Here is a 16,858-nt window from a genome sequence, read left to right on the forward strand (position 1 = left end):
GCTGTGGCAGGGATAATTCAGTTTGGATTCAAGAATCTTCATGTTCAGCTTTTCAAGTTAAGGTTAATATTAAGGATTTAGTATGTGTGTATATATGTGTGTGTGTGTATATATATACATATATATAGTGCACTTTCTACAGGAAAAGCATGACTGAGTTCTGTACAGTTTAAGAACAGAATGCTATTATCTTGATATGCAGCCTAGCAAACACATGAGCAAAAGAAAAAAAACAAAGGAAAAACAGTCTAAACCCAGTGTTTTATTTACAAAAGCTAAAGCAAATTGAAACTGCCACTGTCGTGAAGATCAGACTGTTCTGGTGGCACTTCATAATAAGTTATCAGCTTCAGAATGGACAAGAGTTGGGAGCTGCCACATTTAACGGAAGCAGTAGTAAGAACCAAATGAGTCACTGCTGCCTCCTTTTCTACCCACCTTCCCTGCACATCCTTTCCCAAGCTTGGAAAAAAAAGACACCTAATCCAGCTACAGTAGGACTTAGTGTTTTGGCATAGCTGAACAAAGGACAACACTGTCTATTTCCATCTGGACCTGGATTAGTCCAAAGCCAAAGGAAACTTGCAGCCATTGATGAATATAGGCTTGTTAGAGAGGAGGAAAACTGAAACAGGAGGGGAAATGTGTCAGTTCTACAGAGGTTACTGGAGGACAAGAAAGCCAAATAAGCAGAGACTTGGAGCAGGGAAAACCAGTACATACAAGTATTTGGTACAGAAAACAGACGAGATAAAACATAGTGCCTTTGTACAGCCGCTTTGTAGAGTCAGAGCAGGAGGCTTCTGCAGTGGAGGTTTGTCTGGTGTGAGAAAGAGCTTTTTGTTTTTTGTCTTTCCCCAAACAGGCATAGTGTTTTTAAAGTTACAAATCTCTTACTGGAATTAGAGGCAGTCTTGAATAATTCAGCTATGAAAGAACACAGCTAGGGTGTAACACAAGTGAGATGCTGATCAGCTCTGATGTGCAAAGACAAAAAGGGGAAGGGAACTTTTATTTTCCAGCTACCACACTGCACTGCACAGTTGTGGGGAACACCTGTTTTGTAAACCGAACTGGTTGGGGTGTGCTTTGCCACATGTCTGACACCAGCACTGCAGACAGGGATCTGCAAATCAAGTTAATTGTTTCTTAGGTTGCCTCCTATATGAATAAGTAAATCCCTTAGCCTTCTGACTGAATCTTTCCTTGACCTCTCCAGCATCACCCGAACAGCATGGTGTAGAAGTTTTACTTGACTTTCCAAACTTTCCACACTTTCCAAAGTGCTTTAATAGCAGGGTGCTCTAATACCTGAAATTAACTGTAACAAGGCTGTAATTAGCTTTCTCTTCTGTCCTCTTAAAATCTTTTGCACTATATGTGTGCAAATCAAGGCAGTTTGTGGACTTTGACCCAACCCTTCCTGCTGGGTCCATTCAAAACTTTACCTAGATGGATGATAAAGAAGACCAAGCGAGTAATCAAAGTTGTGCTCCTCAGCAACTCTTTGCTGAAACCATCAGAGAGTATCAGGGTTAATATCTAATGCTAACTTCATTTCAAAACTACAGATTGAATTTCAACACTGTGACACCAAGGATATTAGCAGGTCTCCAACTCAACAGGAAACTGAGACCAAGCACAAGAATCATAGAATCAAAAGGTTGGAAAGGACCTACAAGATCACCTAGTCCAACCATCCTCCTATTATCATTGCTACAAGCCACTACACAAGATCTCATAGCTCCTCGTCTAGATGCCTCTTGAACACTGCCAGGGACAGCACCTTTACCACCTCCCTGGGCAGGCCATTCCAGTGCCTGACTACTCTCTGAGAGTAAAAGTTTTTCCTTATGTCTAAGAGCTTAGTGGCCACACTGGACTACACTGCACATTCATAATTCCAAAGATTTATAATCATCACCCTAAACTTTGCAGCTTTCAAAGCTCTGCTGATTTATTAAACTTGTATTGACAAATGTCTGGATTTGTAAGATTTGCCAACTATCAGTAACAGAGATAAGACAAAAGTATCCCTTAAGAATTGGCTGCAAGACATAAGTAACGAGGCAAGAGATAAAGGCATGAACATCAAAACCATGTGATATGTGGAAATCCTTTTAGTATGAAGTGGTCATTGCAGGGCAGGTAGCTGTCCAGACGGTGGCTGATGAGTGGCTGGAGGGCTACAAGCACAACCACACCACCATATTCCTGCAGCTGCCAAGGGATGGTGACAGAGCAATGCTGTGGGAGATTGACAACACCAACATCATCCAGTGACTGACGGACCTCTTCCAGGAGCACTTGTCCAAGTACTTGCTGTCCCTGCAGATACAGCCCTGATGCTGCTTCTGGGTCCCTTTAGGGGACCTGGTTATGGCAGTGGCCCTGTGGTGCAGTCAGTGTCCTGTACAGTGGTTTTCTGCTCGGTGGACTCATGGAGGAGTTGAGGACGTGGATGCAGCACTTCCCAGCATCAGTCCTCACCACTGGACACCTCAAGTACTTGGGGTGGACCCTATATGACAAGCAGGCGGAGGTGCAGCCACACTGTGTCCGGGCACTGCAGGATCTGTAGGTGCTGTGGAACATGGCTGCTGAGATGGAGCTGTTCACTGGGTGATCCAAAGGCTGCCTGTTGGCCGTGGTGCTGGATAAGGACTCAGAGGTGGGGGTGGAGTTTGCTGGGCTGTTGATCAAGGAATTCTCCCAGAGGCAGTCTCTATGACCGACTGTCACCAGGTGTACCTGGTGGTGTTTGGCACTCACCGCGTTGCCACCAGACTGTTACTGTACCACAGCTTGTGGGACCCCCATTGTGACAGTGACATGGCATTACTACGTGACAGTGACAACTGCCTGTTTGTCTGCCTGTTGTGGCATTTCTTCCTCTGCAACGAGCTCCACAAGCATGCCATGTTCCTGGTGGACAGCTTATGGGACTGCACCAGAAAGCGGCTGCATGAGTGGGACAGGGTCAGTACCATGCTGCTGTGGGATGCCCTCACTGACTGCCAGAAGGCCCTTCTGGAGCTGTTGGCCATCACCACCACATGGGTGACACAGGGACAACCCCCCCCCAGGATGGAAATAACCCCAGAAGCTGCAGCATAAAGTACAGATGGATGAACACGTGTCTCAGCCATTGCTTGGCACCACTCATGAATTGTTGGCCAAGTTCTCAGTGGACATGGAGAAGGTGATACTGCTGCTGGAGGTGTTGGAGTGTATTGAGCATCCACCAGGTGGATGAAGAGGGGGGTTGGTGCAGGTGCTGGCCCAGCTCCAGGAGCTGGTGCTGGTACATATGAGGCTGGAGGTTTTGAGGGCAGATGCCTGTGCTCTGTGGTCATTCTGTGACCCACAACTGTCACTGTGTGGGCATAGGGACCTCATCTGGAGCTGCCTCGTGGGTGTGCTGTCACTGGAATACTCATTTTATCTCCAAGACCAGCCAGAACAGTGACAAAACGCTGGTGAAAAGTTATTTGGAATGTCTGTTGGGAAGTCCCAAAGATCCCGAAGCACGGCAGACCTAGAAAGGCGCTGAACAAGTCTGTCAATCACATAATTTTAGTTCAGTAAAACTGCTGCACAAGAACCATGATCAAGTCCCCACTTTGGACACAAGATAGTAGAGGATGAAGAAAACAACAATCAGTCCTATAGAAACAAAGCAGAGTAACTTGCGGTTCTCCCTCCCGGACCGTGTCATGGTGGTGAAACGCTTCACACTACCAGTCAGCAGGCCAGTCACACTCATAAAATCTGAATCCTGGAGGAGAAAGAAAACACAAAAAGGGGCATTCTAAACTGGAGAAGCAGCCCATGAAGAGTCCTGCTTCCTGCTTAAAAAACAATTGCAGCAGGAGCTACACAATAACTGCCTGCATCTCTGTATCTATCATGTCTCTCTCAGGAGGAACTTCCCTGCCTGTGCTCATGGCAATGGCACAATACCAATACAAAGGAAATGTCTCTACATAAAGCTAGCACTGTTAATGCATGCCAGGTCAGGCTAAAAAGCACCAAAATCATGCAGTTTCTTTCCATTAGTTCCCTTTTCAGCATGCGGCAGCATACATCTGTACCACCACCAGGTGGTAGCAAACAGGTCTCAGATCAATGCAGTTCGTTATCATTTTGACTCCTTGTTTGTTTTCCTTACTCATAAACTACCTCCCAGTTTTTGCTCATGTTTCCCCTGAAACATCTCAAAATCTTCTCTCTAACAGAAGCACAACTGCATACTGATTCAGGGCTTCTCCTTTAAGATCTCTTGCCTTTACACCTCTTATTCCGGCTTTCCACTCTTCTAATTTCTGGGCTGAACAAATACCCATTTCAGTTACTCCAACACCATCAGTGTACAGTGCTATTAAACTTCCAAGCTGAGTTCCCACCTTTGACCAAACTGGTTTCAACACTGAAATTCATGCTTTTTACACTGTTTTTGGTTCCTTACCATGCCGTCCAGGTATCGGTTTTGTTCATCAGTGTCTTTATCAATATCCAGAGCCAGCTACAGAGCATAAGAGAGAACACTGACATTAATGAACTTCGAACACAAAGACAACCTAGAATGCATCTAAATGCTTGTAAAACCTGAAACACACGTTAGAGGATGCAGTGGCTTGCTCTTCATCTGCCACACAAAAAGAAGGTCTGTTAAGCACAGCCACAAAACAGGTTCCTACTGCAGTTTCAGGCTATCAGAATTCTTCAGCTGTGGAAATAAAGCTTGGCAAGCTGGCAGAAATTTTCATATGTCAGACATATGAAAACTCCTTCCTGAAATGCTGCCAACAGATTGTGGGAATGGAATGTTGTTTCTGCATTTGATATTAAAAAGAGCAATTGGTTTGAAGAAGTAGAACATAATGCATTTGAATTCTGTAACTCATCCTTAGAAATAGTTGATCTAAGAAGTAAAATACTATATATGTTAGTGGCATGTTTTAGAAACATTATTACTGAATTATGTGATTAATTCTTTCTTGCAAAACTGTAATAGTTGTTAAATGTTCCAAACAATGCAAGTACAGTGTTCGGGATTAGAAAACATACTGTAGAGTTGTTCTGCTAGGATAAGAAACTCCCAGCAAAAGAAAGACAGATTTAACAAACATCAAAGAAATTCGGGCCTCTACACAAGGCCAAACTGTCTCATTCCGTGAGGAGGTTGGGGCGTGACAGGCAGGCACCAGGATACTCCTCTGTCTTTCTTCCGAGCTTATCTTTGTAGAAGAAGGAGGACAAGCACATATCTGCAAAATAATGATCAGGTGTGGAATAAGTTTATTAATTAACACAGATTTATGCTTATGCAGCAAAAAATTCTGTTTGTCCAGTGTTTCCATGTTTAGTGAAGCGTCGAGAAGATTGTGAACCTAAAGTACTCAGCCAATGAGGAACTAGGAGAAGGAGATAAGCGTCGGGGAATAGGGAGTAAAAGATGTAACTCTGTTTTCTGGGTGCTCTCCTGCTTGGAAGACGCCCGCCATCACAACTGCGAATAAAATCTGCTTTATCAGAGATACCGTTCTAGAAAATTATTCGGATATTTCCTACAAGATGATGGACCAAAGATTCAGAACTGCCTCCTACTGGCACAAGTCATGCCATCGCATGACCACAGGGCTCTCTGAGGGCCGTTAAGACGGAGGAAGCCTACCGACCACACATTAGTGTTGCCCGAGAGACCCTCTAAGTGTACAACAGCAATAACCGCAATAACCGCCCTTCCTTCATCACAGCGCCAGCAACTCACCGACTTCAGCCTGGTAACTTTGCTGGCCAGGCTGTCTGCCATGCGCTTGTTTTCCACGTCCAGCATGTCTTCCATGGCAACCGCATTCTGCCCTGAGGAGAAAAAAGATGCGTCTCATCAGCCTGACGCGGTGCACCGCACATCCACGCGGCGCGCTTGGCGCACTGCCCAAGATGGCTGCGGGGCGCCCCCTCGGCACCGTTTGGCGGCCCCTCGGCCCAGCGCGCCGCTGGCGGCCTTCCCCTCACCTCGCCCCCAGTCCGCCATGGCACCCGCATGGCGGGAGGAAGCCCCGCCCGGCAGGAGGAGCCCAGCCTCCGCAAAATGGCCGCCGGGCCCCCGCCTTCCCCTTGGGTAGCGGGGCTGTGTGATAGCGCCGCGTGCCCTTGTGGTTAGCGGGACCCCGAGCGCAGGAGATGCGGCAGGGCGCCGGGGACAGGCAGGTAACGGTGCTTCCTCTCGCTCCCCCCCCCCCAACCGCCTCAGGCCGTCCGCCGCCTGGCTGCCTGTCCTCCTCAGCTCTGCTCGCTCCCCAGGGATGTTTCTGGGTTTGCTTGTTTTTGTAGCTGCTCTGCGCGGTGACAGGAGTCAGGGCAGGCCAGGGAGGAGGAGCAGGGAGCTATTTCGGGGAGCGCTGTGATCTGCTGCGGTAATCCTCGGGCAGGGAGGGGGAGGCTGTCCCAGCACTGTGTTGGGAGGGCATGCATTAAACGTCGGAAAGCAAAGGGGAAGAAGAGGATTAGAGGGACAGAGAGGAGGCTGGCCGTACGTGGCTCACTCATCTGCTCTGCTTTATGGATGTAATAGTGAACTGTCTCACTTGATTTTTATTTCTTTTCCTCCTCCTTTTCCCCACCCCTTTCTCACTCCCTCTCAGCTCTCTGGATCTAGATCCCTTTGCACCACCGTTATCCAGGAGCCCTGGAAGCCTCTCTGCTTCCCCTTCCTCTGTAGGTGAGCTGTCGATATAATGGAGCTCAGGACTGTGTTGACCACGGTGGAAAGCGGGGAGCAAGATGCGGTCCTCAAGGTGCTTCAGATCTACAACCAGGAGGTGAGTGAGCATCACACCTCAGCCTGATGTCACCTGCTTCTGTTGGCAAACCTGGAAGCAGGTTGGCCTTGTTATGGGATTACAGTGCTACCCAGCTGTCCCCAGTTTGTCTCCTCTGAGTATCTGTCTCTGTATTACTTCCCTGGAGATGTCACAGACTGCTTTGTCTTATTACTTGCAGGCTGCTTCTTGCTTGATGCTTTGCTAGAAAGCAGCTAAGCAGCCTCCCTTTATTTTGTTTATGCTGGAAGAAAAGCACATGGGAAGGATTTTCTTTATTATCCAGATCGCAAGTTAAACCCTGTGGGGAAATAATCGTGGGCATGAAGAGTGAGTAGGAGGAGCCTTGATGTTGGGCGAGGTTTGGAGGTTATAAAACTCACACCTAGGGAGGAGCTGCAGGTGGAATTGTTGTGATTTGTAAGTGAAAGATCATTAGAAACTGGTGTGAATGGAGGCTGGAATTGGATTCAGGTGCCCGATATGAAAGCTGACACATGAAATAATGAGTGTAATATATGAAAAAGACTGGGTTGGGAAGCTGAAATGCAAGTGACTCTAGCCTTACAGTGGCAAAGATCATCTGCAGGGGTAGTTCCCTTTTGAAACTGTCTGCCAGGGAAATTTCCTTCAGAGGATTTCCACCAGGCTAGAGCTGGCCCTGCAAATCTGTGACTCATTCTGCACCATTCCGAAGTAGGAGGGAAGCTGGTGGGGAAAACCTGTGAATATTTTACAAGAGTGTGCAAGAGCGGAAGAACACTTCTATTTTCAGCAGCCAGTTTTGAAACAGGAGGGGTCTTAGCTAAGGACGGGGGGTCCCTGTTAAAAGGATGGTCTGCGGGATTAGCATTGCTGGCAGCAGCTGGCATGCTGGAGAAATTAGGATAGCAAATGGCATTTGTTGTGCAACCATGTTGAGACATCAAAACCAATGCTCTGAATTCCTCCAGCTGGTTTCTTTGTCAGCGTATCAAGCGTAGGAAACTTGTGAGAATGTCAGTGATTTTGCTAGCCTGTCTGGAAGAAACAGAGCGGCTGAAGAGATGAAACTGGCGATAAACCAAGTGACTTCCTTGCATCGTTTTTTACTGCAGAAGCTGATGTTATATCCTTCTCTAGGTGTGTGTGTATATATATTTAATTCACTGTTAAATATGGAGTCAGTTCCTGGTTGTCAGGAATAAAATACAGCTAAAGCAAACCCACAGGTGTGTTATGAAAATATATGTAAATGATATTACAGGAGCCTGCAAAGAAGCTCTGGAAATGCCTTGTGCAGGAGATCAGTCCAGCTAACGTTCTGACTTGAGAAGATTCACTGATGCAAGGAGAAGCTCCTCTCTGCATGGAGTGGAGTGTTTACCTGTTCTAATTGGCTGCGTTTAAAGAACATGAGCTGAATAACAGTCCTATTTTGGGATGCTGTAGGAGCGAAGAATATAAGGATTTGTTTGCAAGTAGCAAGGAGGTGATACTTTTTTTTAGGAAGGAAAAGAAACAATAACAAGGGGAAAAAAGTGTAGGCATAGCTTGGTGGTATCACTGAGCGTAGTCAAGGTGTTTTGCCCAGCAAAGCTGTGGACACCCAGTATCTGGAGGTGCTCAAGGTCAGTCTGAATGAGGTTTTGGGCAAACTGATCTGGTGGAGTTCATGCCTATGGCAAGGTGTTGGAATTGAGATGATCTTTAAGGTCCCTTAAAACCCAAACTATTCTATGAGTTATGGGATATTTGGAATGTGTTGAATACCCACCTCACAGCTGCAGTATATAAAATTAAACTCGTCCATCAGATGGGCATAGCTTTGGCCTGTGGCATGCGGTGTCCACTGTTGAGCCAGCAGAAGAGTGCAGTGGGTATTCATCAAATGTTTTTCAGGGATGAAAGAGAAGGGAAACAACTTTGACCTGGCAGCATGGGCTGTATCTGGGCTTTTCAAACGAGTTTCGTTTCCTGCTTGTTGTGAGATATAGTTGAAGTTGCTGGATATAAACAGTGTTGAACAGAGAAGGCAATAATGAAGCAAAACTCTCAGCAGCTGGAAAACTGTCCTTGTGTCTGGCTCTTCAGGAGCCTGTGCTGCTTGTTACAAATCCTGTGAATACTGCAGACCTCTCTAAGTCCTCTGACACTCCTTGCCACTTTGATTCCCTGCCTCTGTGCTGGTAAGAACTGTTCTTAAGAAGGCTTGCATGTGTTTGCAGCGTGTTTTTCAGACCTGTTGCTTTCTGGGCTTATGTCCATTCCCTGGCTGGGGAAGGCAGTTTTGTGGATTTTTTAAACTCATACCTTGTTTCTCTTCTGCCCTACAGAAATCTCAGTGCTTCACCTTTGATGATGAGGAGCGAGAGGAGAGGAAGGTAGGCATGTCTTTGGCGTCTTGTTGGACAATGAAATCTGCAGCTCTGAGCTTATGTGGCAAGGCTTGGAGGTGGCAGCTCCTGCAGGGCAGGAGATGTTTTCTTTCTCCTGAACCTGATGAAGTACCTGGTTGGGTTCTAGTAGGTGGTGATTGAGGATAAAAGTCAGCATTCTTCCAACATTAGCAATCCCTTTGGGTTTGGTGATGCATATAGCTTCAGCAGCACGCATGAGAAGTGTGATCCTGCGTGTGTGTGTAAATGGTGCAAGTCTGCTAGGCAAAGATCACAGAAGCATGTGGGTAAGTGCTTTTGCTCAGAGCCATCTGCAGGATTTGACCAAGGCTGTCTATTAACAAACCCTTTATGCTGGAATAATCTGGCACTCAGTGGAAAGAAATACCCCTGGCCATTTCCACTCATGGTGTTTCTCTTATGCTGGGGCATGCCTTTGCACATCTGCACTGTGGATATGTTTGCTGGGATCTGCTTTAAGAAAAACACCTTTGTTTTTCTTCTGCCTGGGTTATTTTCCATCTGGATCGGTTTTGTGGTGGATTGTATGTGGAAGCAGGAGATTACTGGTGGAGTGTGATGTTTCGCTATGTGTAGTTAAAACCTAGCTGCACTGGGTTGTGTGAAGCTTTACCTTTTGCTCTTATACTTTTCCATGTTTGCTATCATGTATGTTATTTTTACAAGGGTTAGATCTTCAGCTGTGGTAAATTGGTGTTCCTGGAGCTCTGTCAGTCTGTACCTACTGAGGATCTGGGCTAGTAGGTCTCCAGACAGCACTAAGATTTAGGGAGGTTCTTTTTATTTGAATCTTCTAGGTATTTTCCCCTCCTTTCTTACCATATCATGCGTACTTTGAACCCATTTAATTCCTTTTCCCCTCCCACAGCATTTCTCTGGTGCTTCTCAGCCTCAGCAGTCTGTTTTTGGAGTACCCAAAGCAGATGCTTCTCTGGTCTTAAGGCTCTGGGTGTGGCTGAACCACTGCTGTTGAATTGACTGCTGGTCCTCAGTGAAGATATAAAGGACTTTTTTGCCCTGCTTTCTTAGCTTATTGCAGCTGTCAGGTAACTCATATTAGCCAAAACCATCCTAACCACAGAGGAAGCTAAAATAAGTAGTTGTTCACTAGTCAGCAGGAGCTGCCTCTTCCTGTCCTCCATTTAGATCTTCTCAGCACTCCCCAGCTGTTCTTTGTCTCTTGCTGGTTGTCCTTGTTGACTTGGGTCAGCATCAAGTGCCAGAGGCAAATGCTTTGAGAGCTGCTGTGCATGGCCTGGATCAGAGCTGTTAGAAGGCTTGTGTCTAGATGATGCTTTGTGTCTAGATGTTGCTCCCATGTTTCAGGGCAGGGTGTTACAGTATGCTACCTTGCGCTGGGACCGCACTGTGAAGAGTCAGTGTGTGAGGCATTCTTTGTTTCCAATCACACAGAAAATGGCCCAGTTGCTGATCAAGTTCCTGGAAAGAGAGCTCCAGCCATCCTGCCAGGTCACGTGCTTGGAAAGCATCCGCATCCTGTCCCGGGACAAATACTGCCTTGAGCCTTTCACCACTGAGGAAGGGCTGAAGACCCTCTCCAGGCATGCTGGCATTGATTACTCAGAGGAGCTCATCCGAGAGGTCCCAGACTTGGAGGTTATCCTAGAATCCCTCAAATGCCTCTGCAACATTGTCTTCAGCAGCCTGAGGGCACAGGAACTGACAGCTGAAGCCCGGCTGGTGGTGGGCCTGACAAAGCGCATCAAACTCTACAATGAGAGGAGCCTTCCTCATGAAGTCAAGTTCTTTGACCTGCGTCTTCTCTTCCTGCTGACAGCGCTGAGAGTGGACATCCGGCAGCAGCTAGCCCAGGAGCTCCGGGGTATCAGCCTGATGACAGACACCCTGGAGTTGACTCTTGGTGTCAAGTGGATGGACCCCTATGAAGTTGTCACTGAGAAAGGACTGCTTCCACCTTTGCCTCGGCAAGAGACGGAGCGAGCCATGGAAATCCTGAAAGTGCTCTTCAATATCACTTTTGATTCCAGCAAGAGGGAAGTGGATGAGGTAAGATCCTCGAGTGTTGCACCACGCTACATTCACTTGTCTACTAGTTTTCTCCTCTTCTTGCACATCCTTGTGTTAGATACTAACTCCCATGCAGCCTCTGCTTACATGTAAGTGTAGAAGAGACTTGTGTGTCTGGACATTTTTCTGTAGGGCACTGCCTCTGTCTGATGCGTTAACACTTTTCAGCATTAAAACCTGCAAGTTGAGCATTTTTCCTTCTTAATGATATTAATGATTTGTGCAAGTGGGAAAGCAGACCCTTTCCTCCCTCTCTTTCTTCCCCTCTTCTCCCCTCCCACATAACTCACCTGTGTGTGTCCTGTTGCCTTTCACCTCTGGACAAGATCAGAAGGAGGTCTGATATCATCTCTACTTTATCCCTGGGCCCCTCCTGTACTTCTTCCAGCCCTTGACTTGGTGCTGTAGAGTGATGGGGAAGGTATCTAGCAGCAGATTGAGAATCTGGAGGATATTTGCATGTATACACCCTGATATAAGTGAGCAGGTTGTTGGAGGGGGAGGGATGTGGCTGTGGGTTGTAGGGTAGCAGGCTTTGGTTTGTGGAGAATCCACTTTTCTGATCAAGGTTTTCATTTTCTGTTCTGGGACCAGGAAGATGCTGCTTTGTACCGGCACTTGGGTGCCCTCCTGCGCCACTGTCTCATGATCTCTGCTGATGGGGAGGACCGGACAGAGGAGTTCCACAGGTCTGCTAGATAACTAGATAATGGCCTTCACTGGACACAGCCTTGAGGTCTCCCCAGCACTGGCCCTGCCTGACCTTGGCATTAACATCCTTTGCTTACATGGTGATTGTTAGGACCACTGCTGAGAAGCAGGCATCTTTTGTCTGGTTTGCAAATTCCTCATGCTGCTAGAGTTCAGAAGTAGCCTTTTCTTTGCAGTCAGATTGTGTGCAGTAATACTACAAACTGGTTTACAGGAGGAAATGTTTGGTCTGAGCCTTTCTGACTGCTAAGGTCATGTTCAATATAACATATCAGGTCCCTTTGATAGTGCTACCCACTACAGTGAGCCAGGGCAGATGTTTTTTTTTGCCTTAATTAAAGAGTCCCTGGGCTGTTCTTAATTAACATCTTTGGAGCCATGCTGAGAAATGGCCTGTGTTACACTGCTGGGCCTTCTTGGTTCAGGGCTGTCAGCTTTGAGTAAGCAGCACCATCCTGTCCCCAGGAATACCACAGTAGAAAGGACCCTGATCAATGTTTTCCAACAGCCATCAGAGTATGAATGAGTGATGCAGCAGGAGACCCTAGAGACCACCCTCTCACCACCTGGCTTGGTCCTACTTGGCTTCTGTGTCAAGGTCTATGGTTTTTCTGTTGTCACTGAAGTCTTTTTGAACTTCCAGCAAGTTGTTCAACTATACTGGGGGGGTGGAGGAGGGAAGCAGTTGCACTTAAATTCTATTAAATTCTAGTGGTGTAGGTAGCTTAGGATCCAGCCTAAAGAGAGCTTGGGTCTGTTTTCAGAGTCCTTTTGCTCTTGGAAGTTAGTAATGAACCTTGATTGCTGTGTAGTTGATGAATTTCTATGAACAAAGATCCCTGACTATGTATTCACTTCTGTTCTTTCCTAAGCCACACAGTTAATCTTTTGGGCAACCTGCCCCTGAAATGTCTGGATGTTCTCCTGACTCCGAAAGTCCGTCCAGGATCACTTGAGTACATGGGTGTCAACATGGATGCGGTTAATATCCTGTTGGATTTCCTAGAACGACGCCTTGACAGGGTAAGCTGAGAGGCTGCTGTACAGAGCTCTTCACTGCTAGTTTTCACAAGTTCGCTGCAGGGCATGTTTCCTTAAGCTTGCATTCAGCCTTGGTGCTGAGCTCTTCAACTCATCATGCCGAAATCACAGGAGTGCCAGTAAAAGGCATGGTTACTTTGGAGACAGCTGTATAGAAATGCCAGTTCTAGTTGGTAGGACTAGAACAACATTTGTGAACTGGGAGGGTCACTGGTGCTGCTGCTATGGCAGGTAGTGAGATTGACAGAGCCAGTAGATACTTAGAATATTTGAATTACACAGCTGTTTCACTCAAGTCAATTATGATTTGGTGGGCAGCTTAACTGGTTGATGCAGACAAGTCTCTAGACTGGTGGCTTGTTATGATATCGTCCCTATAGTCAGAAGACTGGCAGTCATAGTGTTATTTGTCAAGACCATTTGTCTTTCTTTATTCCTCCTGAGCACTTGTCTCCTTCTGTTCCATTGCTTTTGACAGCCTGATTTTGAACTGTTGAGCTAGTGGCCATTTTCATCCTCTGGAGTTATTCCAGAGGGTCTTCAGATTTTACTGCTGCACTTATCTACTCTAGATGTTCTGCATTACATAGATGTTCTGAGTAGAAATGCTGAACAGAGGGACTCAAAAGGAGTGATGAAACATTGAATTTCCTGTAGCAGAAGATGTTATGTCTTAGTGTCCCTCTGTTTCCCTGTGGTTCAGTACTGATGATCTCCACCATGAGCTAGGGAAGTTGAGCTCAGTGTAACTGACATGTTGCTCATCTTGTGAATGCTTCTGCAGGGACATAAGCTGAAGGAGAGCTTGACCCCTGTGCTGAACCTGCTGACCGAGAGTGCCAGAGTCCACCGCCAGACAAGGAAGTTCCTGAAGGCAAAGGTATGCCATGGGTTCAGCTGAAAGTCAAGTGGTGGTGCTCTGAGGAGAGAGGAGAATAGCAAGCTGCCTGAATATTGCCATTCTCCAAGGAGACTTCCTCTCTCTGTTAGATTTGTATATATGTGTGGTTGAAGCCCATGACATGCGCAGTGTTTTTCTCCACCTCTCCCATGCTCTGTGGATTTGTTAGATTTAGCTGATTTGTACAATGCACGCACTTCTTTCCCTGCCTACCCTATGGATGCTGTTCCAGCTCCAGTGACTGTCCCTCGCTGTGGCTTTGTAGGTGCTGCCTCCGCTGCGGGATGTGAAAAATCGTCCAGAGGTAGGGAACTCGTTGCGGAACAAGCTGGTGCGTTTGATGACCCATATCGACACTGACGTGAAGCACTGTGCAGCTGAATTCCTCTTTGTGCTTTGCAAGGAGAGTGGTGAGTCACAGGGAGTCCTGGAGCATGGGATGGGTGACCCTTTGCAAACATCAGGGACCTCTGCTTCTCCATGGCCTTCATCTGATCTCACAGTTGGCGCACACAGCAGGAGGATCAACATGAGGTCCATCTCTCTCTCCCATTAGTGTCGCGGTTTGTGAAGTACACAGGCTATGGGAATGCAGCTGGGCTCCTGGCAGCGCGAGGCCTGATGGCTGGTGGCCGGGAGGAGGGAGAGTACTCAGAAGATGAGGACACTGACACAGAGGAGTACAAAGAGGCAAAGCCCAAGTAAGAACTCTACTTCCTCTCTATTAGCATCCCCCTTCCTCCACCTCCTTCCTGCTCCAGCTCTGTCTCTTTTTTCCTATCTATACCTGCTAACTCCCTTGTCTTTCTTCATTACTGAAGTTTTGCCCTTAGTTTTGATGTTGTTCTACCATCTTTACCATCTTCTTGGGTGAAATGCTTCTGTGACTGAGCTCTTACCTCTTTGCTTCCCTCCTTTGTCCTGGTCTCACTGTTCTTGTAGCATTAATCCTGTGACAGGACGTGTTGAGGAAAAACTCCCCAACCCCATGGAAGGGATGACTGAAGAGCAGAAGGAATATGAAGCCATGAAGTTAGTCAATATGTTTGACAAGTTGTCCAGGTATGAGAAAATTGTGTGTGTTTATGCCTGTATTAGCATCTGTGTGATTTACATTTATTACTGGCCTCTGCAAACTGTAGGGTCATGAGAGACTGGGGGAGGTACCTGGAGAACTATTTCCAAATTTGTGTAAGCTGGGTCTTGTTAAATCATTAATAGGTGTCACAAAGAGGAGCCTAGGGTCTGCTAAGTGTTCTGATTGCCCTCCTGAAGAGCAGGAGGGAAAGGGGCAGTGCACTTGATGCATGAGTTTTTCCACTGTGTGTTAAAGGATGGGAACAGACGTTGATGTCTCTGTTTTTCCTCTGGCCATCCTGCACTGCAGAATGGGACCCTAAAAACAGATTCTATTTCAGGGTAACTGAGAACTGCAACATCTGTGGGTTGTGTTTCCAGCTGTTGCCTCACTGTCCTTATCTCTTACATTTACTTTTGGTGCTGGCTTGAGGAATTGCTCTGGGCTGCTGCATGCCAGTTTCCTACAGTTCTTGCTGCAGGACTTCTATTCCTCCAGTGCCACTGCAAGTTTGTTACCTTCTCCCTTCTCTTCCCTGGTTGCAGAGAACAAGTCATCCAACCCATGGGCATCACGCCGAGTGGCAACCTGGCCCCCATGGAGAACACCATCCATGATATAGCTGATGAGGGGTCCTCATCTGACTCGGACCTGGGGCTGGACTGATCCTGACCTCTTACCCCAGCCTCAGAGAGCTGGGCGGTCTCCACCTGCTCTCCTCCAGAACTGGTGCTGCACCTGGAGGCTAGTACCAGACTGGGACTCTCCCCATGGGATCTGAATCCAGCCTGGGCCCCTCACACTTTGCAACAAAGAACCTCCAGCCTCCTTCTCAGCTCTGTAACCACCTCTCCTTCTGGAAGGTCATCATGGCCTGGCTCCACTTGGTCACTTCCATTGGCAGCTTTGAGAATATCACACTCCCAGTTGCTTCCAGGACTTTTCAGTAGGATTTTTTTGTTTTAAATATGTGATGTTTGGGGGGGGAGGGAAGGGTCAGGGGAATCTTTCTGTCAGACCATTGTGCTGATATTTGTGTAGCTGCGTATCAGCACGCGTGTCCCCATGTGTGTGGTCAGCCCTGCACAGGGGAGCTGTTCCCCAGGAATGCAGGGGGGCTGCAGGCAAGAGTGGGAATGCATTCTGCAGGGAATGCAGTCTGTGGGACGTCTCAGCATAATGCACCCTTGTCATGAGCAGTACGTGTGGATGTGCTGTGTGTGGCAGTAAGCATTATGACATCTGTGCAAACAGAATTGTGTGGATGTATATGAGTGCTGTGGGGAGCATGGTGCATGTGCTGTGGGGCAGGCAGGAGGGGGGGACTTTGTGAGACACTTCTGTTATCTGCAGGAAAGGAACGTGTGATGACTGACAGAAATGCTCCGATATTTTTGTCTGTGGTGCTGTGCAACCTCCCTCTTACCACAGAGATTAGTTAGTGGTGTTCTTACCTTTCCCCATCTTACACTTCCTGATTGAAAGGTTGAAATAAGGTCTGTGTGTGCTGGCCTCCTCACCTGCCTCAGCTTTCCCACAGACTCGCTGCTGTTTGCACCCAGGGGCTGCTATTGGTCCTCTGCTATGGCTTACGTTTCTATTATGTACTTTTTTTTCCTTTTTAAAGAAAATCTAGTTTGTCTTGTACCAGGAGTTCCAAAATGTAACTAGCAAGTAGGAATGCAAATGTGATGCTAGAATAAAGAAAACCTTCTGACAAATGGGTTTGGCAGTGATTTCATTGAACGAGACAGCTCTGAGCAAGCAAGGAAGGATCATTTTCTGATTGGCATGTAGTTCTACCTCAGAATAATGGAAGGATAAAATTCAGAAAAACTGCTTCCAGAAAGAA

At 47.1% G+C, this 16,858-nt stretch overlaps 2 protein-coding genes across 5 annotated transcripts; one reads left to right on the forward strand and one right to left on the reverse strand.

Annotated features, from left to right (window-relative positions):
• Positions 1-3,560: 3,560 nt before the first annotated feature.
• Positions 3,561-6,147, reverse strand: BET1L (Bet1 golgi vesicular membrane trafficking protein like). 2 transcript variants are annotated; one of them, XR_016466630.1, is made up of 6 exons: positions 6,022-6,147; positions 5,774-5,865; positions 5,071-5,270; positions 4,620-4,648; positions 4,469-4,525; positions 3,695-3,778 (listed from the first exon to the last, which is right to left on the reverse strand). XR_016466630.1 is itself a non-coding variant. In XM_031607373.2 (4 exons), exons 1-4 carry the CDS (start codon positions 6,038-6,040, stop codon positions 3,611-3,613), a joined length of 336 nt encoding a protein of 111 aa, XP_031463233.1. In that variant the 5' UTR covers positions 6,041-6,147; the 3' UTR covers positions 3,561-3,610. The 2 variants fall into 2 exon arrangements, 1 of the variants encoding a protein (XP_031463233.1); XM_031607373.2 differs by lacking the exons at positions 4,620-4,648; positions 5,071-5,270 and having other exon boundaries at positions 3,561-3,778.
• RIC8A (RIC8 guanine nucleotide exchange factor A) lies at positions 6,077-16,741 on the forward strand. Of its 3 annotated transcripts, none has more exons than XM_031607354.2 (11): positions 6,077-6,216; positions 6,651-6,827; positions 9,143-9,190; positions 10,640-11,254; positions 11,870-11,964; positions 12,859-13,009; positions 13,812-13,907; positions 14,194-14,338; positions 14,485-14,629; positions 14,871-14,990; positions 15,552-16,741. In XM_031607354.2, exons 2-11 carry the CDS (start codon positions 6,744-6,746, stop codon positions 15,670-15,672), a joined length of 1,620 nt encoding a protein of 539 aa, XP_031463214.1. In that variant the 5' UTR covers positions 6,077-6,216; positions 6,651-6,743; the 3' UTR covers positions 15,673-16,741. The 3 variants fall into 3 exon arrangements, with proteins under 3 accessions (XP_031463214.1, XP_031463215.1, XP_089996340.1); XM_031607355.2 differs by lacking the exon at positions 6,077-6,216 and adding an exon at positions 6,294-6,422; XM_090140214.1 differs by lacking the exon at positions 6,077-6,216 and adding an exon at positions 6,420-6,538.
• Positions 16,742-16,858: the final 117 nt, after the last annotated feature.

The sequence above is a fragment of the Phasianus colchicus genome, chromosome 5 (genome assembly GCF_987193195.1).
Source record: "Phasianus colchicus chromosome 5, bPhaCol1.hap1.1, whole genome shotgun sequence".
Taxonomy (NCBI): Eukaryota; Metazoa; Chordata; class Aves; order Galliformes; family Phasianidae; genus Phasianus; species Phasianus colchicus.